This window comes from Carcharodon carcharias, chromosome 1 (genome assembly GCF_017639515.1).
Source record: "Carcharodon carcharias isolate sCarCar2 chromosome 1, sCarCar2.pri, whole genome shotgun sequence".
NCBI classification, from domain to species: Eukaryota; Metazoa; Chordata; class Chondrichthyes; order Lamniformes; family Lamnidae; genus Carcharodon; species Carcharodon carcharias.
In genome coordinates, this window is record NC_054467.1 from 149,304,458 (window position 1) to 149,329,633 (window position 25,176).

At 38.8% G+C, this 25,176-nt stretch overlaps 1 protein-coding gene across 11 annotated transcripts in view; it reads right to left on the minus strand.

The window, feature by feature from the left end:
* The window catches only part of fryl (furry homolog, like), a 634,639-nt gene that overhangs the window by 5,648 nt on the left and 603,815 nt on the right, over positions 1-25,176 (minus strand). For 8 of the 11 annotated variants that reach the window (XM_041198439.1, XM_041198448.1, XM_041198467.1 and 5 more), the window contains 3 exons: positions 14,372-14,389; positions 11,217-11,327; positions 1,628-1,812 (listed from right to left, as the gene is read on the minus strand). In XM_041198439.1, the coding sequence (XP_041054373.1) occupies positions 1,628-1,812; positions 11,217-11,327; positions 14,372-14,389 (314 nt within the window). The remainder of the gene's footprint in view (positions 1-1,627; positions 1,813-11,216; positions 11,328-14,371; positions 14,390-25,176) is intronic. The other 3 variants (XM_041198407.1, XM_041198468.1, XM_041198469.1) reach the window with 1 other exon arrangement.

The following is a 25,176-nucleotide window of genomic DNA, read 5'->3' on the forward strand; positions in this document are numbered from 1 at the left end:
GGGTTGGAGTGGATGAAAGGAGCAGGGAAACTAAGCTGATGTCATGCCAACAGTTCTCAACAAAAAGATCAAGAGTAGGTAAAAGGCTGGAGGGAGGGTTTCAGGTACAGGGAGAAAACTGGAAGGGCGAGTGAAAGGATCTATTGAACGGGGGGAGGGCTCCTGCCCAAAGAAGTGAGCATGGAGACGAAGGCAATAGAAAAAGAGTTCAGAATTGTGTTGAGCTAGAATTCATTGAGGTGACAGCGTAAGGGGATGAAACTGAGTCCTTTGCTGAGGATAGAGTGTTCAGCATCAGAGTATTGCAAATACACGTTAAAGGATGGGATTAGAAGAAGGGATGAGGTCAGAAGGACAGGAGGGGGTGAAGGGTCCCAGATGGGCATTGGTATCAATAATTTATTGGAGTTTGTGTTCTTTAACACCTGACAGGAAGAGAAAAAGTTTCTTGCTAAGGCGTCAGATGAGATGAAGAATAAAATGAAACTGGGGACAAGGACAGATTTGAGGTAGGATGAGTCGGTGCTGCTGGAGAAAAAGGATAAGTGTGTACATATAGTGGAGCATGGCACAGAGTGGATCTCAGGATGTAGCGAGAACAGCGGTCTGAGGAATGTTGCATGTCCCGGAGATACCCGTAATCCTGGGTGGATTCAAAACATGAGGAGTGGAACCTCAGTTGGGATCCACATGGGGTAAGTCGGAGACAGAGACAGTCAGTTAGGAAGGAAATATGGCTGTGAAAGCGAGTTTTGGTAAACAACTTGTCAAAAACCAAGAGGGAAATGGAAAGCAGTGAAGGTGAACAGGGCGAAAGAGACAAATGGGAATAATGTTGGAGAGAAGAGCAGTACTTCTTCAAGGTAGCATTCCTGGAAGAGAAGTAGCAGTGAATTAAACACTAAGATAAAAGCAAAATACTGCGGATGCTAGAAATCTGAAATAAATACAGAAAACGCTGGAAAAACTCAGCAAGTCTGGCAGCATCTGTGGAGGGAGAAATAAAGTTATGCTTTCAGCTAAGTACTCTTGACATTAGCTCCACATACGTTCGATGGCCAGGGAGAAATTTTTCAGAGCTTCCCCAAATAAATCCACAACAGAGTAGATTGAACAAGATGGTGGAATGGGCAAACTTACTGGGTCAAATAGTATTTTCTCAGTCCATGCTTTCTAATACAGATTAACATTCTTATATATTCACCAATACTGTTGTTTTTGAAGGGTGTTTATGCATTAATAGCAAATCATACACAAAGAAAACTAAGGTTCAACACCATCCATTTAGTATTAATCTAATGGATCATGTCAGATAAAATGTTACATTTATTGCAACAGTTTATTTCCAGTTTAGAAGCAAAACATGCACTATAAATACTGTTGTAGTTAGCTGGTACAAAATGCAGTTCAAACTAGATATCAACTGCATTTCAAAAGCCCTAAATTAAAAGAAAAGCATGGAAGACTCTAATTTATGCCAAAGCATACTACGTGGCTCAAAGTACCTCTCCAAATGGTCTTACTTGCCACCAGAAATTTTTGGAAACAAGCCAATTCCTTAAAGTGGTTGGTTTCTTGCTGACATTACTGTTTAATGAAATGGCCATTGATTAATTACACTAATTACCTGAATGCTTTGACCTGAGCAAGTGCAGATGGAAACTCCTTGTTTCTCAAGGTCTCGATGACAGAGTGAATGGCAGTCTCTGTGCATGTCTGTAGGGCTTCAGAGACTTCAACTTCATTACTGAGACTTTCTGCCTCTTTCAGGCTGGCTTCCAACTGAGCCAGTTCTTCTGACATATTTATTACCTGAAAATTGATAAAAATGAGAAAACTGATAGTTTCAATTTTATTATTGTGACAGTTCCTGAAATATTCCGATCACTTTACCTCCTTTATCGTACATAAATTACGAAGTAAATAACTGACGAACAATAGTAACTTGGAGTACAAAACATGATGCTCCAAATTTCTATCTGGTGGCAACTGAATGATGTAAGGAACATATAGATACATGCACCAAAAAGTCTAATTTAGAAATGATGCGTACATATTCTACGATTGCAATAATTGTGAACGTTTTCCTATTGGACCTGTTGTTAATGCATCCTTTATCAGCAGGTTGTTGACTTCCAAGTCAGCTGCATTACTGGCAAATGATATACACTTATTGTGGAGAAATATGGATGTCACTAATGGAGGATGCCAAAAATGAGCATATTTCTGGCTGATCAGGAAATAGCATCGATGGTTACTGTAGAGAAACCCATTGCCTATTGCTACACTGTGAAAGACAATATTACAACTGCAACTCAGTTTCGGTTCTGTTCGGAACCTTGAACCAGACATGGATGCAAAAACCAGAGGAGAGGTGAGCATAACTGTTAAGGTATCGAGTCAGCACCAGCTTAGTTTGTCACAAATGAGCTCTTGCAAAACTGAAATGAATGGGTCTCAGACCAAACATCTTCAGCTTCTCCATTGTGGCTTCATCATAAGGCCAGGGTATGAGGCTGTTTGCTGATGATTCTATAGTATTTAACTTTATTCACAACTCCTCCTATAATGAAGCAGCCAAAGCCAGTCTACATGACCTGGATAACATCCAAAGTGCAGGTTGACAAATAGCCGATACCCAGCTCTTGATTGGTGCCAAGGTTAAAAACAACTTCCAACAGAGGAAACCTTGTTATCACAACTTGACCCAGAGGTGGTACAGTGAAGGTTCACTAGATTGATTCCTGGAATGAGAGGGTTGTCCTATGATGAGAGGCTGAGTAAATTGGGTCTAGAATCTCTGAAGTTTAGAAAAATGAGAGGTGATTTCATTGAAATAGAAGATCCTGAAGGAGCTTAACAGGGTAGACACTGAGGTTATTTCCCTTGGCTGGGTTTTCTGGAACACATAGGCACATTTTCAGGATAAGGGGCTGATCATTTAGCACTGAGAGAAGGAGAAATGTTTTCATGCAAAGGATTGTGAATCTTTGGTGTCCCCAGAGAATTGTGGATATTCCAACACTGAATATATTTAAGGCTGAGACAAACAGATCTTTGATATCTCAGAGAATCAAAGGCTATGGGGATCAGGAAGGAAGGTGAAGTTGAAGGTCAGCCATGATCATATCAAATGGTGGAGAAGGTTAGAGGGGCAGTGTAAGTTACTCCTGCACCTATTTCTTACGTCCATCAATGGCACCACTATAATCAAGTCCCATTCTATCAACATTTGAGGTGACAACTGACTGCAAACTGAACTGGACAAGCTATATCAACATCAAATCTACAAGAGGGGGCAAAGGTGTATTTCACCCTTTGACTTCTCAATGTCTCTTTACTATCTACAAACTTTAAGTCAGGAGTGTTATGGAATACTCACCACTCACCTGGATAGTAAAAATGCAATAAGAGTCAATATGTACACCACCACCCAGAACAGTGCACTTCATTAGTGGTTCTGCCACTGTGCTCAAAACTCACCACCTCCAACACTGGGCATTGTGGCTACAGTATGCACAATCTATAGGATGCACTTTAGCATCTCAACAAGCTTAATTCAATAGCATCGTTCTTATCTGGGGTCTCTGCCATCAAGAAAGACATGAAAAGCAATGTCATGCGAATGCCAAAACATCTAACCTCCTCTTCTTGTCACACATCACCCTGACTTAGACATTGTCACTGGGTCAATATCCTGGAATTTCCAACCTAACAAGATTGTGTGAACTATGCAGAGAAGACAGTGGTTTTTGTGTGTAACAGGTTTTATTCACATAGCTTTAAATGTCTGCTCTCACACGCTTCTAGCAGTTCCAACTTTCAGAAACTTAGTTTGTTTTCTTTTCTGAGTCCACACCCAGGCTTAACCATCAAGCATAGTGAGCATCAACAGTAAACAGACTCTCAATCAAACACAGGACAATTGAACACGACATCTTTTCTCCCTTGTATTCCCTTACAGAGTAGATAGGGACAAACTGTTCTCACTTGTCAAAGGATCAAGAATGAGGGTACAGAGTTAAAGTAATTAATAAAGGAATCAAAATCAACATGAAGAAAAACTTTTTCACACAGCGAGCGGTTAAGGTCTGGAATGCACTGCCTGAGAGTGTGGTGGAGGCAATTGTAGCATTCAAAAGGGAATTAGACAGTTATCTTAAAAAAGAATGTACAGGGCTACAGGGAGAAGGCAGGAAAATGGCACTATTCGGAGAGCCTGTGCAGACATGATGGGCTGAGTGGCCTCCTTCTGAGCTGTAACGTTTCCGTGATTGTGCATCATCGATACTTTCTTAGGGCAATAATGAATCAACAACAGGTGCAGCCTTTCAGTACAGCGACAACCTTAGAACAAATATGAAAATAACAGTGGAGCCGTAACGATAGATTAATTTTTTTGGGATTTGTGTTATCACCTTTGGGGATCAATGAAAAATTATGCAGAAATTGGAAATAAAGGAAACAATTCTAAGTCTTCAAAAAGATGCCAGTAAACAGTATTATTTTCCGCTTAAATTTCAGACTGATGGGCAAGAAAAAGATAATACTGGGTGAATTTTACTATCCCAAGATAGACTGGAACGAAGGTAATGCATATGGTCAAAATGAAATTTTTTTTTAAAGTAAGTGCATTAAGGACTATCTTCTGGATCACTATGGGCTGAATTTTAAATTCCTGACACAGTCTGGGGGTTAGGGGAGGTGTCCAGTAGTGGATGGGAAACCCAGAATTAACTGCAGCACAGGAGTTGGTGGCTTTTTAACTCAATCACAGCATTGTATTATTATTTCTTGGTTTCCCGACCAATTAGATTGAGATAGCATGATGATGACTCACACGGGTCGGTTTTAACTGCAGTATTTAAAGGGATATTGCAAACATGAAATTTGACGGACTTGAATTTGGGAGTACAATACAACAAATTGACAGAATGGAGTGCATTCGTTCAAAGACTGTGTCTTGTTTTAGCAATGCCGCCCTGGATGTGATGCTGGGGCTGTAAAAGCCTGCAAAGAGCTACTATTCCCTACTGCTGGGAGGAATAGCCCCACCTGTGAGATTTAGAAGACATGGCTGGAGGTATCAGAGATCAGCAGTGTTACACCACATTGCTGAATTTCAAAACCAAAAGCAGTTTAGTGACTTAAGCAACACAGTAAAGGAGAATAAGGGGGCAGATTCAACTACATTGTCACTCTGCATTCTCAAGTCTACTCTAGCATATCACTCCTCCCTCCAACTTGCCTTGCAGGTGCATTCATCCCTCTCAGTCTGTGTACTTGATCACATCCCCATCCGTTCATTCATCGCAGACATTCATCCTAATCTTTATGCATTGTCATGCCTCTCCCTCAGTCAGTTGAGGGGGGGGGGGGGCGTGGTAGTGGTAATGTCACTGCACTTGCAAGCCAGAGGCCAGGTTAATGCTCTGGAGACATGTGTTCAAATCATGGCAGATGGTGGAATTTAAATTCAGTTAATAAATCTGAAATTAAAAGCTAGTCTCAGTAACGGCGACTAAGAAACGACTTGTGAAACCCTTCTGGTTCACAAATTTCCTTTAGGGAAGGAAATCTACTGTCCTTGCCTGATCTGGCTTACATCTGACTCCAGTTCCACAGCAATGAGCTAGTAAGCAATTCTGTTGTATCGAACCACGAGGAAGTTCAAAAGAAATGAAATCTGATGGACCACCCGGCATCGACTTAGGCACCAGAAACAGCAACGGCAAACCCAGCCCCATCACCCTGCAAAGTCCTCCTTACTAACATGTTGCGGCTTGTGCCAAAATTGGGAGAGTTGGCCCACAGATTAGTCAAGCAACTTGGGCATACTCACGAATCATACTTTACAGAAAAGGTCCCATACAAGACCATAACCATCCCGAGGTATATTCTGTCCCATCACCAGGACTGACCCACCAGCAGTGGTGGCACTATGGTATACAGTCAGAAGGGAGTTACTCTGGGAGTCCTCAACATCAACTCCGGACCCTGTGATGTCTCATTGCATCAGGTCAAACATGGGCAAGGAATCCTGCTGATGAGCACATACCGCCCCCTCCCTCAGCTGGTGAATCAGTGCTCTTCTATGTTGAACACTAATTGGAAGAAGCACTGAGGGTGGCAAGGGAACAGAATGTATTCTGGGTGGGGGACTTCATCACTGAGAATGGCTTGGTATTACCACTATTGACCGAGCTGGCCGAGTCCTAAAGGACATGGCTGCTAGACTGGGTCTGTGGCGGGTGATGAGGGAACCAACAAGAGGAAAAAACCTACTTGATCTCGTCTCCACCAATCTACCTGTTGCAGATGCATTTTCTGTGACAGTATTGGTTGGAGTCACCACCGGATAGTCTTTGTGGAGGCAAAGTCCTGTCTTCACACTGTAAAACCCTCCATCATGTTATGTGACACTACCAGCCTGCTAAATGATGTAGATTTTGAATTGGTCTAGCAACTCAAAATTGGGCATCCATGAGGCACTGTAGGCCATCAACAGCAGTAGAATTTTATTCAACCACAATCTGTAACATTAAGGCCCTGCATATCCCACTCTACCATTACCACCAAGGTGGAGTATCAACCCTGGTTCAATGAAGAATGCAGGAGGGCATGCCAGAAGCAGAACAGGCATACTTAAAAATTAGGTGTCAACCTGGAGAAGCTACAACACAGGATCGCTTGCAAGCCAAACAGTAGAAGCAGCATACGATAGACAAAGCTAAGTGATCCCACAACTAACAGGTCAGGTCTAAGCTCTGCAATTCTTTCTGTCACATCCAGTCATGAATGGTGGTGGACAATTAAACAACTCACTGGAGCAGGAGGCTCCACAAATATCTCCATCCTCAATGATGGGGGAGCCCAGCACATCAGTGCAAATGATAAGGCACATATGCAGCCATCTTCAGCCAGAAGTGCTGAGCGGATGCTTCATCTTGGCATCCTCCGGAGGTCCTCAGCTTCACAGATGCCAGTCTTCAGCCAATTCGATGCACTCCCCATGATATCAAGAAATGACTGAAGACACTCGATACTGCAAAGGCTATGGGCGCCGACAATATTCCAGCAAAAGCACCAAAGACTTGTGCTCCAGAACTAGCCGCAACCCTAATCAAGCTACAAGACTGGCATCTGCCCAGCAATGTGGAAAATTGCCCTGTCCATAAAAAGCAGGACAAATTCAACCCAGCCAATTACCAACCCATCAGTCTAGCGACACTTACTCAGCATTAACCTACTCACTGATGCCCAGTTTGGGTTCTGCCAAGGTCATTCAGCTCCAGACCTCATTACAGCCTTGGTGCGGACATGGATAAAAGAGCTGAACTCCAAAGGTGAGGTGAAAGTGACTCCCCTTGACATCAAGGCAGCACTTGACCGACTATAGCATCAGGGAGCCCTAACAAAACTGAAGTCAACGGGAATCGGGGAAAACTCTCCACTCATACCTAGCACAAAGGTGGATGGTTGTGATTGTTGGAGGTCAATCTTCTCAGTCCCAGGACACTTCTGCAGGAGTTCCTCAGGGTAGTGTCCTAGGCCCAACGATCTTCAGTTGCTTTATCAATTACCTTCTCTCCATCATAAGGTCGGAAGTGGGGATGTTTACTGCACAATGTTCAGCACCATTTGTGACACCTCAGATATTAAAGTGATCTGTATCCATATGTAGGAAGACATGGACAACATTCAGGCTTGGGCTGATAAAAGGCAAGTAATTCATGCCACACAAGTGCCAGGCAACGACCATCTCCAACAAGAAAGAGTCTAACGATCTCCCCATGATACTGAACAGCATTACCACCACCAAATCCCCGAGTATCAACATTCTGGAGGTTACCAGTAACCAGAAACTGAACTGGACCAGCCACATAGCTAGTTTGGCTACAAGAGCAAGACAGAGGTGAGAATTCTACGGTCAGTAACTCACCTCCCAACTCCCTAAAGCCTGTCCACCATCCACAAGGTACAAGTCATTACTGTGATGGAATAATCTCCACTTACCCGGATGAGTGCAACTTCAGCCTGGTTGAGTGCAGCTCCAACAACACTCAAAAAGCTCCACACCACCCAGAACAAAGCACTTGATTGGCACCCCATCCAACACCTTAAACATTCATTCCTGCCTCCAGTGACATACAGTGGTAGCAGTGTGTACCACCTACAAGATGCATTGCAGTAACTCACCAAGGCTCCTTTGACAACCCCTTCCAAACCCAGGTGCATGGGAGCACCACCACCTGCAAGTTCCCCTCCAAGCCACACACAATCCTGACTTGGAACTATATCGCCGTTCCCTCACAGTAACTGGATCAAATCCTGGAACTATCTTCCTAACAGCACTGCAGTGGAAGGCAGCTCACCAACACCTTCTCAAAAGGTAATTAGGGATGGGCAATAAATGTTGGCCTAGCCAGCGACACCCACATCCGTTTGTTCAAATATACTATTACTCTCATTCATAGGTCTTCTCTGTCCATTAACTAATCCTCTATCCATGCTAATACATTACCCTCAATTCCATGAGCCCTTTGTGTGGCGCCTTATTGAATGCCTTTTGGAAATCCAAGTATACTACATCTACTATTTCTCCTTTGTCTGCTCTACTAGTTACATCCTCAAAAAACTCTTAGTAAATTTGTCAAACACTTTCGCAAAAGCAGGTTGACTCTGTCCGATCATACCGTGATTTTCTAAGTGCATTGTTAAGACTTCCTTAATAATAGATTCCAGCTCTTTTCCAATGACTGATATCTGGCTGGCTGGCCTGTGGTTCCCTGTTTTCTCTCCCTTTCCTTTCTTGAATAGCAACATCACATTTGCTAACTTCCAATCTGCTGAGACCATTCTAGAACCTAGGGAATTTTGTAGCACATCCACTATCTCTTTTACAACTCTAGGATGTACGCCAATCAGGTTCTGGACATTTATCAGATTTTAGTCCCTTAAATTACTCCAATAATTTTTCCCTGCTGATATTAATAACTTTAACTTCCTCACTCTTATCAGCCCCTGGGTTACCCTCTACTTCTGGTATGTAACTTGTGTCTTCTACTGTGAAAAAAGACAAAATATTTGTTCAATGTCTGCCATTTCTTTATTTCCCATAATAATTTCTCCTGTCTCTGCCTCCAATGTTTACTATAGCTACTCTCCTTTTTATATACTTGTAAAAGTTCTTATAATGTGCTTTTAAATACCCAGCTAATTTATTTTCTTCTATTTTTTTCCTTTTTATCATTGATTTGGTGGCCCTTTGCTGCTTTCTAAAATGCTCCCAATCCTCAGGCTTACTATTATTCTTTGCAGCATTATAAGCCTCTTCTTTTAATCTAATACAATCTTTAACTTCCCTAGAAAAATCTTCCTTTAAGCATTTGTTTTTTAATGGAATTTTTTTTGTTGTTAAACATTTTGAATGTTTTTTTTTAATTGCTTCCCACTGTTTATTTATTGCCATACCTTTAGTCTATTTCCCCAATCAATCTTAGCCAGCTCCCCCCTCACTGAGGTTTCAGTATTTTTTGGCATATTTCTGTTATTTTTTATTTATTCTTTTACAGAGTGTAGGCATCAGAGGGCCAGCATTTATTGCCTATCCTCAATTGCCCTTGAGAAGGTGGTGGTGAAGGTATGGCAACATAGTTCCAGGTCAGGATGGTGTGTGGCTTGGAGGGGAAATTTCAGGTAGTGGTGTTCCCTTGCATCTGCTGCCCTTGTCTTTTGAGGTGGTAGAGGTGTGGGTTTGGAAGATTAAGTCTTCAGCCTCTCCTCAGTTATTGCTATGTTTTTGCCTTGCTTTCACTAGCGAGTTCCAGCAAACCTGTAAAATCCGAGGCCCAAAGTTAAATTCCAAAAGTCATGTTAATATCGCTGGATTGAAAATATATATCGAAATTGACAACCCACCTCTCTCTCAAGGGGTTTGCTCAGTCACAGACTAATACGATGCAGTTACATGCGTTGAAGCTGGCTCCCCAATGCACTGTCAATTTCTGCACTTTTAAAACTCAAACCCACAGCTCATATATTTCTCATACAAGGGAAGAAGCATTATTTCAATTAGTTCTGGGCAACTAAGTGGAGAAGTAGCTGATCTCAAAATTGGACAATAGGTTCAATGTGAAAACTGAAAAGGATAGTGTAATGTCAACGTTAACGGTGCTGGAATCAAAAAGGCAAAGCACATAGATAAAAAGGATATCTAACCCAACTTAACTAAGCAGAAATGTTAGTAAACAGGTCAACAGTGCAGCAGTGGAAACTCTTCAAATATGAGACACCTAGAGTATGAAATAAATATATTTCTGCAAAGTGAAAAGAGGATGCACTCGAAGAGAATTCTGTGGATAAACAGAGAAATTAAACTAAACTGAAACTTAATAGAGAGGCATATGATAAAAGCTGGGGCTAACATCACTAAAGATAATCAGGAGACAGATGAATATAAAAAGGATATTAAAGCCATAGGTTTTGTCAGCATAGATTCACCAATGCAATTCATCAGGAAAGGACAAGTATAGTTGGGAGCTGAAAAGGGAGATCAGAGGGCTAAAAGGAATGAGAAAAAGCTAGCAGATAATATAAAAGGGAATAGGTTTTTTGCATTTAAGTAGAACAATAATTAAAGAGAAGGTAGGAAGGCTCAGGAATGAAGCAGTGAATTGAACTGCACAGGGTGATGGTAGAATGGAGATCAAAAATATCATCAATTGTTACAAATTCTGGCAGAAGTGAGAACAAGATTTAATTAGAGGAGGGTGTGGAACAATTTGTTAGAGATAACTGTTGTAAAGGAGTTAGTTCTAAAAAAAATTTCTAAAAGAACTAAAGGTGGATTAAGAAAGGGCTTGATATAGTAGCACACAGAAAATAATTTCTGTCCTAAAAATCCTAATGCAGCAGATGGTGGAATTTGAATGCAATAAAAAAATCTGGAATTCAAAGTCTGACAATGACCATGAAACCATTGCTGATTGTCGTAAAAATCCAGTTTATTCACTAATGTCCTTTAGGGAAGGAAATCTGCTGTCCTTACCTGGTCTGGCCTACATGTGACTCCAACCCACAACAATGTGGTTGACTCTTAAATGCCCTCTGAAACAAGGGTAATTAGGGATGGGGAATGAATGCTGGCCGAGCCAGTGATGTCCACATCCCTTGAATGAATAATAATAAAAATGCAATTAATATTTAAAAGTTACCTCAGCTTTTTGCTTGATTGTGTCTACTTGACTGATGAGTTTACAGTAGGCTTGATACAAGAGCAATAGTTGGAAATGAAGTTTGTACAGCCTTCGGCACAGCTCCAATTCCTAAAGAGTAAATGCAGGCAAATTAGTATCTTCCGCAGCTTACTGCACACGCAGTAACTTGAAGATTAATCACAGCCAGCTTTCTGCAATGAAATATTAAAGATGGTTACTGACTAATTATGCAGAGGAAATGTCAGCTTAAAATGAGCTGATACAATGTAAAGCTGATGAAGGGCAGATGAAAGCTGACCTTTGCACTACAGTCACAGTTACAGCTCCAGCACAGAAAGCAAAAAAAAACAGCTCACTGGCACATCTGACACAAAGCAGCCAGCATTGCTGTGACAGACTGTTATCTAACAGTAAGTGGAAGAATAATTAACTCTATGATACTCAGAAAGCACTACTACATCATAATACATTTCCTCAAAATAAATTTAAATCCCATTGCTGAACTGATATCTACAAATTACTAATCTTAAGCATGTGGTACCTTAAAAATATCTGAAGCACTAAGCTCATTGAACTTACATTCTTTATTTGATCTTATGATTTCTACATTGAAATATAACAAAATAATCTAACTACACTGGATGATTATTATGTAAACAAAAATTGACCTGGAGGCTGCAGAAACAGCCAATTCCCATTACTGCACGGCCAATTTTATTCTGAAGATGCTAAGAGCAAAAGCTTACCTTATGTTTCCCAGTCTTTAGTCAATATTAATTTCTACATGTTTCTGAAATGGCAGATTTTGCACTCATTTTAAGTACTGCAACAATTGCTTTGCACTATCATTAGGATACAATTTCTGTTCTCGCCCAATGACATTAGCAATTGTACAGTATTGGAAGAAACAGTTCCTCAATGTCTTGTTTAGAATTTCTGTGATTGATACAACGTTCTCCTTTTACTAGCAGAAAGAAAGTAAGAACATATGGCTTCTTTGCTGAAAAATGTTTTTGGTTTGGACAAATGGCTGCTTGTTTCAAGAAATGACCTAAATTCTAAACATTTACTTTAATCATAGAGTTAAGTAGCACAGAAGGCAGCTATTTGGCCCATCATGTCCATGTTGGCCCTTTTGAAAGAGCTATCTAATTAGTTGCACTCCCCTGCTCTTTCCCCATAGCCTTGGACACTTCTCCTTTTCAGGTATATATCTCATATTGATCTTAATGAATGAGCTCTTGGCTACAGGTAATCTTTGTAAGTACAATCTTGTTATAGTAAACTATGGTAGATTTAGATAAAATTCAGAGACTAACCCACCACACATTTTCAAAAGGGATTCCACAATGTTATTCCTGTCTCAGTTATAATTTTCCCACAGTAAAAGGAATCGAGCTTCTTCTACTTTGAGGAGTCATTGAATTTGTGAACAATGTCTAGGGAAGTGTATATCTACACCAGAAGACTCTGAAAACATACATGTAAGGAGGCAGGAAAGGGACATACTTAGGTTAAGTGTGTGGGCAAAGATCTGGCAAATGGTGTATAATATGGGCAAATGTGATATTGTCCATTCTGGCAAGAAAAATAAAAAAAAGAGTATTAGCAGGACAGGTGGAGAGCAGTTAATAAAGCATTTAGTATCCTGGGCTTTATTAATAGGGGCATAGAGTACAAGAGCAAGGAGGTTATGCAGAATAAGACACTTGTTAGACCTCAGCTGGAGTATTGTGTACAGTTCTGGGTGCCACACCATAGGAAGGATGTGAACACATTGGAGAGAGTGCAGAAGAGGGGTCCCGAAGCACATCTTGAGGGGTACATCTGGTCTCTGACGATCCAGAAACCGGAAGATCTGGGCCAGAATCACCAAAGAAAATCAATATTTTTGGATATTTTATTCTTGTAATGCGTTCGGTGTAGTTTCAAACCTATTCAATGTGTCATATTTTGCCACAGTATTTCAATACCAGACATTTAACTTTTGAGCAGAACTACTGTTTGAACAAAACAACCAAAGCAAGAAATTAAATGCCAAATTCAATGATAAGCTGTTGTGTATATTTAATGTCACTATTTTGTTTTGTTCATGCTGTATGAACTCTTTTAAAAGATTGGAAACATTGTAAATATTTGTCGGTACATAAACACATAAACCACAACATGATACAAATGGTGAGGAATAAATTCGATTTTCAACAGTAGTATGATTCATTAAATATTCTCTACACAAGTTTTTTCATTAATACACTAATATATGTAATATACATTACTTTGGTAAGTTTTACATACTGGAAAATAAACCAGCCTCTAACTTTTTTATTCCAAATTTTCTAGATAAGCATTTGCGCATCCTATATTTAAAGAAAGAAAATAATTTTCATTAGCATCTGCCATGCTTATTAAATCTAATAAATTTAGATGGAGAATAAAGAATTCTTAAATCTGATGATAGAACACAAATCATCACAGAAATATAGTTTCCTTTTATGCTTGTCTGAACTTTCACATATTTTAAATTTAATTTGCTGATTACAGATTAAAAATAAAAAGTACTTTATATATTTCAGTCATTTTGTACTTACATTTGAAATTTAAAACCAAGTAACAAACATTCAGAAAATACCTATATTCTGAACAAACAACTACATTTTGGTATCCTAGAGGCTTTGAGAGTAGTGATAATAAAAAAAAGACATTAATATTGAGGTTAACATTTCATTTGAGTCATCAACTCTAATTTCTGAAGTATGCTGCTAGTACCATGTATGTCATATTCATATGTACACTAGTGAAGAACAATACTGCCCACTTGTTTTATATATATATATATATCTGTAGAATCAAAAATGTGATACTTACAATGTTACTTACTTCAGCATTCAATACTTACTATAGGTGTTGAATGAAAGAAAATTATCTTTTTCTTTTCAGTAATTATTTACTGAAAGGCCACAAGCACGTTGATAATTGTCATAATAAACAACATGGAAGCAACACACAGCATTCTTTGGCAGCTGCACAACATCTACACACATATGAATGATGTCAGACACATTGCAGGGTTACAAATGTAAACGCAGCAAACAAAGGTCAGTTTGCGATTCCAATACTGTTAATATGTCTAGAAGACAAGAGCCATCACTTACTGCTAGAACTTCCATTTGCTAAGCAAGAAGGTGAAGTCACAAAACAAAGAAAGAAAAGAGATCAAGAATTAGTGACAGTTAAACCTCACACAAGGTCAAAGATGTCCCAGTGTTATCAGAACCAAACTATGCTACAAATTGAACACAAATCCCTAGTGATGATCGTTAGGTGAAGCATTTTTACATGAATTTTCATTATGTCTAAGTCATTTCATAAAGCCGCCTCTAATTAAAACTGGATTTTAAATGTTTCACATTGAAGTGACAGAATATAACAGAAATCATTTTTGCTAAGTTTACAATATAATAGTTATGAATTGGTTTACCAACTGCTCAAAGGAAAATCAGCTGCAATTGCCAAGTTTGTAAAATTTTGTATTTTGAATTATCTTAAATTTTTTCAAAACCATACTTATACATTTAAGTCCAATTTCAGCTTTAATAGTGGCAATGTGATAAAGTGATCAATTTAATATTTCCATCCCAATAATAATAGAAATAGTCAATAAAATTTTACTGCATGACTTTAATAATACAGAAGTGTAGCATGCTAAATATTATTTTACTGATTTTTAAAAAATTAAAATCTGGATTTTAAAAAAATCTTGAATGCCTTCCTACTTTAAAAAAACTATATGCATTCAAGGCTCTCCCTGTAATGATTCTTTTGGGACAAAATGAACTAATACAAATATTACAGCAAAAGCAAGTCTGTCAAACTATTTCTTGAAATGATACTAATTGCAGGAATCTAGCCACTGCAGCATTTTGAAGGACTAAAATAAAACACATTTATTTTCTATCCTTATGGATTACAGTTGTATTGCAGTCACTGTCACATAATAAAATTTTTGTAGGCCGCCAATATGACCAGGAAGAAAGTTTTAAGTTCTTTCCTCACTAATATTTAGAATAGAATTACCCAAGGTGGCAAATCATGTTTCTTATATTCCAGACATTAAGTTTTTAAAATCAAATCTGTACTTGCTTACATAGAAAATTTATGACACAGAAGGTGGCCATTCCACCCATCTTGTTTGTGCTGGTCGAAAAAGAGCTAACTAGTTTAATCTCACTTTCCACCTCTTGGTCCGTCGCTCTGTAGGTTACTGCATCTCAAGTGCATATCCAAGTATTTCAAAAATGCGAAGAGTTTCTGCCTCTACCGCCCTTTCATGCAGTAAAATTCCAGACCCCCGCTACCCACTGGGTGTAAAATTTCCTCCTTATCTCCCCTGTTTTCCTTCTACTAATTATTTTAAACCTACGCTCTCTGTTTATTGACCTCCCTGCTAAGGGAAATAGGTCCTCCCTATCTATTCTATCTAGGCCCCTCATTCCATTCACCTCAATCAAATCTCCCCCGAGGCTCCTCTGGTCCGAAGAAAACACCCCAAGGTTTTCCAATCTTTCCTTGCATGCAGTTAAAAATCTCCATTCCTGAAAACATCCTCGTAAAGCTCCTTCATACCAACTTTAGTGCGAATTCACCTCTCCTGTAATGTGATGACCAGAATTGTACTCTATTGTGGTCAAACTAATGTTTTACACAGTATTGGTATAGCTCCTTGATCTTACGCTCTATACCTTGGCCCCTGGTCTGTTGTGAGGGGGCACCTCCAGGCACTTCAAGGTCCCTCTAATCCTCTATATTTCTCAGAATCCTACCATTTATTGAGTATTCCATTGCTTTCCCTCTCCATCTGTATTACCTCATACTTCTTTGGATTGAATTACGTTTGCCACTTTTCTGCCCACTTAACCAGTCCAGTGACATCTTCTTGCAGTATACTGCTTTCTTCCTCACTATCTCCCACACTGCCAGTTTTCATATCTATAAACTTCTTAATCATGCCTTCTATATTTAAGTCTACATTATTGAAATATACAATTTATAGCAAGGGATCCATTACTGATCCTTGTGGAACTCCATTGGAAACAGTCTTCCTGTCACAGAAACACCCGTCCCCTGCACTATCATTTTGGATCCAACTCGCCACTTTTCTTTGGATCCGATGACATTTTTACTTTCTGATCTGTCTGCCATATGGGACCTTGTCAAAAGCTTTGCCAAAAATCATGTAGATGACAACAAACAGGTTGTCCTCATTGATCCTCCTCATTACATCCTAAACAAATTCAATCAGGTTAGTCAGACACAATCTTCATTCAACAAATCCATGCTGACCGTCCAGATTAATCTTTGCTTTTTTAAAATGACGATTCATACTGCCTCTCAGAAATATTTTGAATAATTTGCCTACCACCTAGGCTAGCCTACAATCAGTTGAGCTAACCCTTTTCTCCCTTTTTAAACAATGATCCAAAATAAGCAGTCCTTTAGTACCATGCCTATAGCCAGAAAGGACTGGAAATGATGGTCTGAGCTGTTTTGTCTTGTGTTCTGTGTCTAGATGGGATTCTTTAGGGTTTGACTGTTTCCTAAGAAAGCTACTTGAGACTGTAGCTCATAAAAACCATTATTACTTATTTACAGCTCTATGTACACCTCAAGTAACTTAGCATGACGTTGGACTACTACTTCCCTCCAGATCCCTGTTACTTGGTCATGTGACATTGCATTGTGGTTACTTTGGCGTCAGAGGCTTCTGATGTTAACCCTTTACATAAGTCTCCACTATTTTCCTCTTATCAGCCTGGGATACATTTTATACTGGCCTGATGATTTATCCACTCGCAGGGATCCCAAGCACCTTAATATTTCCTCCCTCACTATGCTTAACACATCCAATGTTTCCCACTCCCCCTTAACTGTAATATTTGCTTCATTCCCCTCTATTGTGAAAACAAGTACTCAGTGTTCATTAAGAACTATGTCCATGTCTTCCACCTCCACAGAGAAGTTGTCTTTTTGGTCTCTAATTGACCCTATTCTTTTATTCGTTACCCTTTAGCTCTGTATGTATTCATAATACATGCTTGTGCTTTCCTTGATTTTACTTGCCATATATTTTTCATGCCCTCTCTTTGCTTTCATAATTTCCTTTTTAGTTTCACCCCTGCACTTTCCATTCTCTTCTAGGCTCTCTGCAGGACCCAAGCTTTTGGGATCTGACAGAAGCTACAATTTTTATCTTTATCCTACTCGGTATGGTCATTGCTATTGGTTGGGGGTGGTGGGGGAGGGGTGTGTCTCTAGATTTGGGAGTTTCACCTTTTTGCTTTGTGGGAACTTCTGTTTTGAACTCTCTCCATCTCCTCCTCCAATACCCTGCTGCTCTGATTTACCTTCAAGTGGCTTTAAATTACACTTAGTAAAATTGACCTTTTCCCAACTGAAAATTTATAATCTTGCTCTTTTTTTTATCTTCTTCCATAATAACTTTAAATCTAAAGTACAACTACTAAAATATTCTTCCACTGATATACTTTCCACTTGCTCGGCTTTATTTCCTAAAACCAAGCCCATAAATGCCTCTTCTCTTGCTGGGCTTACTACAAACTGGCTAAAAAAAAAGTTCTGAATGCATTTTGAGTATTCTGCACCCTCTATACCTATCGCTTGTCCACAGATATTTTAAAGACATATCTATAAGAAAAGTCATGAAACGACCTATATATAACTGAAAATCAAAATATGTCCACAATATGTTGCATATGACAAATTGTTAATAATGCAAACTAATCTTTGAGCATGAGAAAATACAAGAGCAAAATTTTAATCTAGATTTTAACACTAAGCAGCTCACTACTGGCAATTTAAAATTTACAATGAAATATTGGACGTTTTGAACAAATACAATTCATACACAAATATCAGGTCCGCATTCTCTTAACACTCTTATCATCTCTGGACATATCATTACACAGCAAAGAGGTTCTCATGTCTCTTGCCATCTGGCTGTTCTGCTGCATTCCCTTTCCAGTAAAGTAGTTATTCACTTTCTTCAATTTCTGGTAGATGAAGTCGTTTAAATGATTGTTTTTTACAACCGCTTTTCAGTACATATTAAGTTATGTATTAAATATTATTCTGGAATAAAATGGCACCAATATCCATAACTGATTAACTAAAATTGATAATTAACTCTTTCTATTGCAAAAACTGCCACCAACAGCAGAAATAGTGACACAAGAAAACACTCCATACGCTCCTTATATTTCTGCAGAATCATCTTTACCCAGTAAATGAAATCCAGATAACACAAATGCTTTCGAGCCCACTGTCTAATGGCTTGAATTCCTCAGCTTTCTTCAAACAGACCACGATTCCCTCTTAACCTGTTGATGTCACTTAGACTGGCCTATGTCTAACACTAGTCGCACAAACATGTGCCTGACTCTTATTAACCTCTGAAGTGGCCCAGCAAGCCAATTGCTGGGAATGTGAAGTCATTAGCTGACAGAAACCAGAGTGAGATAAGCTTCAATAATAAACTGCAGGATGAGCATGATTTGCATGGAATCATTAGTAGAAATAACATTAAACTGAAATAATTCACACACATGGAACAAAGCAAACTTATTTGTTACAAAGTACCTTACAGAAAAATACAGAGGTGCTGAGAGCAGTCATGTTCATTTCATTCTTGATATTAATAATCCAATTTTTAATCCAAGGAATGAGCGATCTTTAATGTAATTTTACTAAAATTTAATGGACAGTTATGAAGCAATTTCAAAAAAATGGAAAACTTGACATTTTAGTCAGTCACTTGCTGAATGGAAACAATGCAATAATAAATAAACCGTGTGAATACTGACACCGTCACCAGACTGACGAAGTGCATATGTGTGACATCGCTCAAGTCTGGCAAAATGCTATGCTGTGTTTATATATGTTGTTGAGTTCTGCACTTAGCCCTATAGAGAACTTCATTGAGGTTCTGTCAGTCTACAGCCTGTATCAAATAGCATTTCTTTCTTAATTGTGTTGGTGGTATAACAATGATGTAGCCTTTATCCTCCCTCATGAATTCATTGGTAAATGCAGGGGATTATGGTTAATATCTCTCAGAATTGTAATGGAAAACACCCAGACTTGGGCCCCTTGTATAATCTCACTCAGTGGAGTTGACCGTTTTAAATATTTCTTGCTGCTATTTTTTCCTTTGTCAACTTTTCTTCCTTAGCTTCATTCTCATCATCTCAAAATCTGGTTTATTTTCCCCAGCTATTACTTTGGTCTTTGTTTTATTTATATTTTTCTCAATCCTTATTTTAAACTTTATGTTATGATAGCTATTGCATTGATTATTCTTGCTTCTCTTAGTTACTCGAACCAAATTATACTTCTCAGGTAAAGTGTTGAGTGGTTCATATAGAATAAAAACCAAGGGAGACTTCACATTGTCCCAAATAAACTGGCGTGAAGAGGAAGGGAAAGGGGAATGGAGTTTTCAGTATATTCAGAATTCCTATCTTACCAGTACATAAGAAGCCCAACAAGAGAAAAATCACTAATATATAACTAAATGAACCATATCAATTAAGAGAAGCAAGAATAATCAACGCAATAGCTATCATAACATATGGTTTAAAATAATGACTGGTGAGTCAAATATAAATAAGGCAAAGACCAAAGTAATTGCTGGGGAAAATAAACCACATTTTGAGGTGATGAGAATAAAACTAAGGAAGAAAAGTTGACAAAGGAGAAAATAGCAGTAGGAAATATTTAAAATGGTTGTCAAGAGTTCAGGAGAAATATATTCCGCTAAAAACCAGGAACAAACTTGCCAACAATGACATACCATGGATGAATAAAGACATAAGTCTAAAACTGAATCCAAAAAAGGCATTCATTAAGCACAGAGACTATAAAGTAAAAGATAACATAATGGAATACAAAGCAGTCAGGAAGGAAGTCACAAAACAATTAGGAAAGAAAAAAGTTAAATTATCAAGGAATATAAAAAGGAGTAGTAAAATATTCTATAGACACATGAATAAACAAAAAAAATAGGGTAGGGGTAATAAAGGACACACAAGATAAACTGGTAATGACAGTAAAATGGCATAAACATTGAATAGTTATTTTGCCTAACCAGGGAGACTAACAAGGTAGCCTTGCCATTCAAGGAAGATATCAAAAAAGATACAAGGACATTTTAGAAAGAAAATAAAGAGATAATTGATAAACTCTAAACTTGGAAGAGAAACCCAGATGGATTGCACTCACAATATTAAAACAAGTTACAGAGGAGATAGCAGAGACACTATTGCATATATATATATATATATATATATATATAAAACAATTTATTAGAATGGAAATAGTTATCTTAGAAAAGGTGATAGATCAAGACCCAGGAACTATAGACCAGTTACCTTAATGTCAGTGGTAGGAAAGGGAATGAAATCTTTACTCAAAGATGTAATAGAAAAACATCTGGAAATTGAAATTAAAATCAAGAGTGGTAAGTATGGATTTCAAAAGCAAAAGGTCAAGCTTGACTAACCTTACTAAATTCTTTGAAAAAGCAACAAGGGTAATGCAGTAGACATAAATATGTTTGGATTTTCAAAAGGCCTTTGATAAGGCAACGTATAGTAGACTCGTGACTACAGTCAGAGGATAGCAACTGAACAAGCTGTTAACAAACAAAGAGCAGGGGTTAACGATAAATGCTCAGATTGGCATAAGGTGCTCTATGGGGATTTGTGTGGGGACCACTGTTGTTAACAATTTGCATTATTGATTTGGACTTATGAATCAGAAGTTTAATATGAAAATCTTTGGATGACACCAAATTGGGATGTCTAATTAAAAGGCAAGGAGAATATTACAAAATCCAAGACAATCTTAATAATTTTGCAAAACGGGAGTCTAATTGGCAAATGAATTTTAATTATGAGGAGATTTATTCACAGAGCCAAAGGGCATGTCAAAGGTGCTAAATGAGTACTTTGCATCTCTCTTTACCAAGGAAGATGTTGCTGGAGAATAGTGAATGAAGGGGTAAATGGCATACTGGATAGGCTAAAAATTGAAGAAGAACAACTATTGGAAAAGCTGGCTATACATAAAATTGGTAAGTCACCAGGACCAGATGGGATGTTTCTTGGGATGTTTCTGAGGATGTTGAGGAAAGTAAAGTTGGACATTAGAGTACAAGACATAGCCAATCTTCCTCCTTAGATATGGATAGTACCAGAGGCCTGGAGAATTGTTCAAAAAAGGGTGAAAGGATAAACCCAGCAAATCCAGGCCAAGTCAGTTTAATCTCAGTGGTGGCACAAAATTAACAGTCACTTAGGGCAGGATTTTGCATTTTGGATCAGGACCTTGGTGTTGAGGTCAAATGGAGGTCCTGACCTGCATGCACTATATCAGGAACAGTGTCTGGAAGTGATTTTCCTTGAATTGTCCAATTGGCAGAGGGCGCATCACCATCCAAGTGTCATGAAGCTATTAATGTATTTAATATTTTGGAAAATATTTTTCTTTTAAAATAGAGGTTTAGTCTGCGGGTGTGTCTTAATTAGATTAAAGTCAGCTAGTCTGGGTGGTTTGATATGTACTAGTTTGAGATGTAAATAGAGAGGTAGAGTATATTTACATTTTCTGAAAACTTGATGCCTTTCCAGCAGCTACCAAGCAATATGTTTATATTACCAATAAAATTTGGTACAATGAATGGGGTTTCAATGTTAAAAGGTAAAGTTCAAAGAGACTGGTGAAACAATGAGAATTTGAATTCAATCTGTGGTGGTAGGTATAAATTCAGTAGTTTTTGGGTGTGTAGGGCAGAGGCAATATAAGATCAAAAGGCAGCTGTAAGCCTCCAATTGGCTCCACAGTGAAAAGAACCTCATTTTAAATTTGTAAGATGAAAATGCTTTGCCTGATGTTTGGTTAAGTCTATGGGTTGCTGTTGCCTTAATGGAGATTAGTTTGGGAATTTGTTTAAAAGTCATGATAGTAGTAATTTGTAGTCATGTGCACATATATTTTAACCTGTGTAAACTACTAAAATGTTTCATTTAGTTTAATGTAAAACCTTGAGAACAAGTGGTCTGATTCCTGAATTTAGAGTCACATCTCAAACATAACTCCTAAATTATAGGTTATGACAGTTATATAAAGTTTCCTTCTGGGAATTTTAAATAACTCAGCTTTACCAACCACATCGGTCATAACACCAAGTAAGGACAGTAGGCAAGCTCTCGAAGGTAAAGAGCTAATAAGAGGTCTCTGCACAGAAGGAGCTGCAGCCTGCTATTGCAGGTAATGGAGAAAGAGGCTGCCTCCATCTTGAGCTACTCTCTGAACAACTCTGAAAAATCTAAACTAAAAAATGGCCACAGCTGCCAGGCCATCATTGTGGAGGAGGAACTCCTCCACAGGGCAGCCTGTAGCTGTAGCCAGGCTGACAGGAGAGGTGGGTCAGAGTCTGCTTAGAGCATTAATCCCCCAGGTCTGGTGCTGGAACACCACCTCCAGGCAACTGGCCTGCTTCAATTGCTGCAAGCCTATGGCAAAATTCTAATTGGCCTCTAATAATTGGCTTTAGTTGGCTTTTAACATGTTAATTAGGTACCTACCTCTGGTGGGTTGGTAGACCTTCTGCCCCTGATCTCACCTCTGGGAAAATGTCTGGGAGCAGATCTTGCTGGCAAACAGGCACACAGGCCAGCGGCACAAAATTACATGCCCGCCCGCCTCTGGTATCACCCCCATATCATGAAAATTCTGTCTGTAGACAAGTGCAGATTAATTTTAAAAACTCAGCAGGGATTTGTAATAGGCAAATCATATCTAACTAACTTGATTGAGTTTTTTGATGAGGAAATGGAGAGGATTGATGAGGGTATTGCATTTGACGTAGTCTATATGAACATCCAAAAGACATTTTAGAAGGTGCCACGTAATAAGCTTGCCAGTTGAAGCCGATGGAATGAAAGGGACAGTGGCAGCATGGATACATGGTTGGCAGAGTAACAGGAAAAGGTAGTGGGGAATAGTTCTTTAGCCTGGAGACAGGTATACAGTGGGGTTTCCCCAAGGGTTGGTATTAGGACCACTGCTTTCCTTGATATATATTAACAACTTAGACTTGGGTATACAATGCAAAGCTTCAAAATTTGCAGGTGTCATAAAACTTGGCAGTGTTGGGAACTTTTATAAAAGTGCATTTTGGTATAGGAAGAATGAAAAGAGGAAAAGTAAACTAAAGGGTACAATTCTAAATGGGGTGCAGGAAGAGAGACCTGGAGGTATATGTGCATGAATCATTAAATGTGGCAGGGCAGGGTGAGAAAGTGTAAAAAGGCATTTGTGATTCTGGGCTTTATAAATAGAGGCATACAGCACAAAGGCAAGGAAGTTATAAGGAATCTTTAAAAAAATACTGGCTCTGCCTCAACTGGACGATTGTGTACAATTCTGGACACCGCATTTTAGGAAGTATGTGAAGGGTTTGGGAGGGTGTAAAAAAGATTTATGCGAATGGTTCCAGGGATAAGGGACTTCAGTCACTTGGATAGATTGGAGAAACTATAGATTGGATAGATTGGGGTTGTTTCCTTTGAGAAGTGAAGTTATGCAAGAGATTTGATAGAGCTATTCAAAATCATGAGGGGTCTAGACAGAGTAGATAGAGGGAAACTATGCCCATTGATGGAAGTGTTGAGAAACAGAGCATAGATTTAAGGTTATTGGCAAAAGAACCAAAGGCAACATGAGGAAAAACCTTTTATGCAGCAAGTGGTTAGGATCTAGAATGCACTGCCTGAGTGCGAGGTAGAAACAGATGCAATCGTGTCCTTCAAAAGGGAATTCAATAAACACCTGAAGAGAAAAAAAAGTCATTTGGTAGTACAGAACTTGAGTATTGCTGAAAAAAGACATTTTGTCAAAGCTTTTAATCTTGCACTCATCAGGACAATCACAAGAATACCAGAGGAAGAAACAACTTTATACTGTATGAGAAGAGAGTGCTGATTGGTTGGAAAGTGGGCTCTGATAGGTAGAGACGTTGCCATGGAGAATGCACCAGTTAATGGTCACTGTCAGTTAACTGCCAAGCATTGTTTGAAATTTAAACCAGACAGCTTGACTCTGATTGGTCAAGACATTTCCCTGAGGAATGAACTAGTGAATGGCTGTGACTTATTTTAACTGAAATAGGCGCAATGTGTGCACATTCTGTCTCCAAAGAACAGGGCCCTGTGTATTAATAGATGTAGCTTCCAGTACAAGCAAATGCACAACACCGTGAGCCCGACTGACAATCTTAAGTTGGTTGTCAGCATAATTTTTTAGCATACTGAAGATTATTTAGCAAATGTTGTCCAAGTGCAGAATCACATCTAACATTGGACACTGTGTTTTGAGTTTTGAAAGCACAACCTGCTTGGGTATGGTCCGTACCTTGCCTGTTGTGAACAGTGGAAGACACATGCTGTTTGATATGATATTTTTTCAGCAATGCTCAAGAAATAATGAAGGGCTACAGGGCTAAGGAACAAAAAATATGCAATTACATTGCTTGGTGTTGTCATCGGCCATCAACTAATGGGAAGGTTGTAGAAGAACAAATTGCAAGGAAATTACAGACAGGTGCAAAAACTATAAGGTAGTTATAATGATGGACTTAATTATCCAAATATAGACTGGGTAAGTAGCAGTGTAAAGGGCAATGAAGGGGAAGAGTTCCTAGAGTGTGTTCAGGAACATTTTCTACAACAGTATGCTTCTAGTCCAATGAGAATGTAAGTACTGCTAGATGAGATTCTTGGGAATGAGGTAGGCTAAGTGGATCAGATGTCAGCAAGACAACATTTAGGGGAAAGTGATAATTGTATCATAAGGTTTAGGCCGACTATGGAAAAGCACAAAG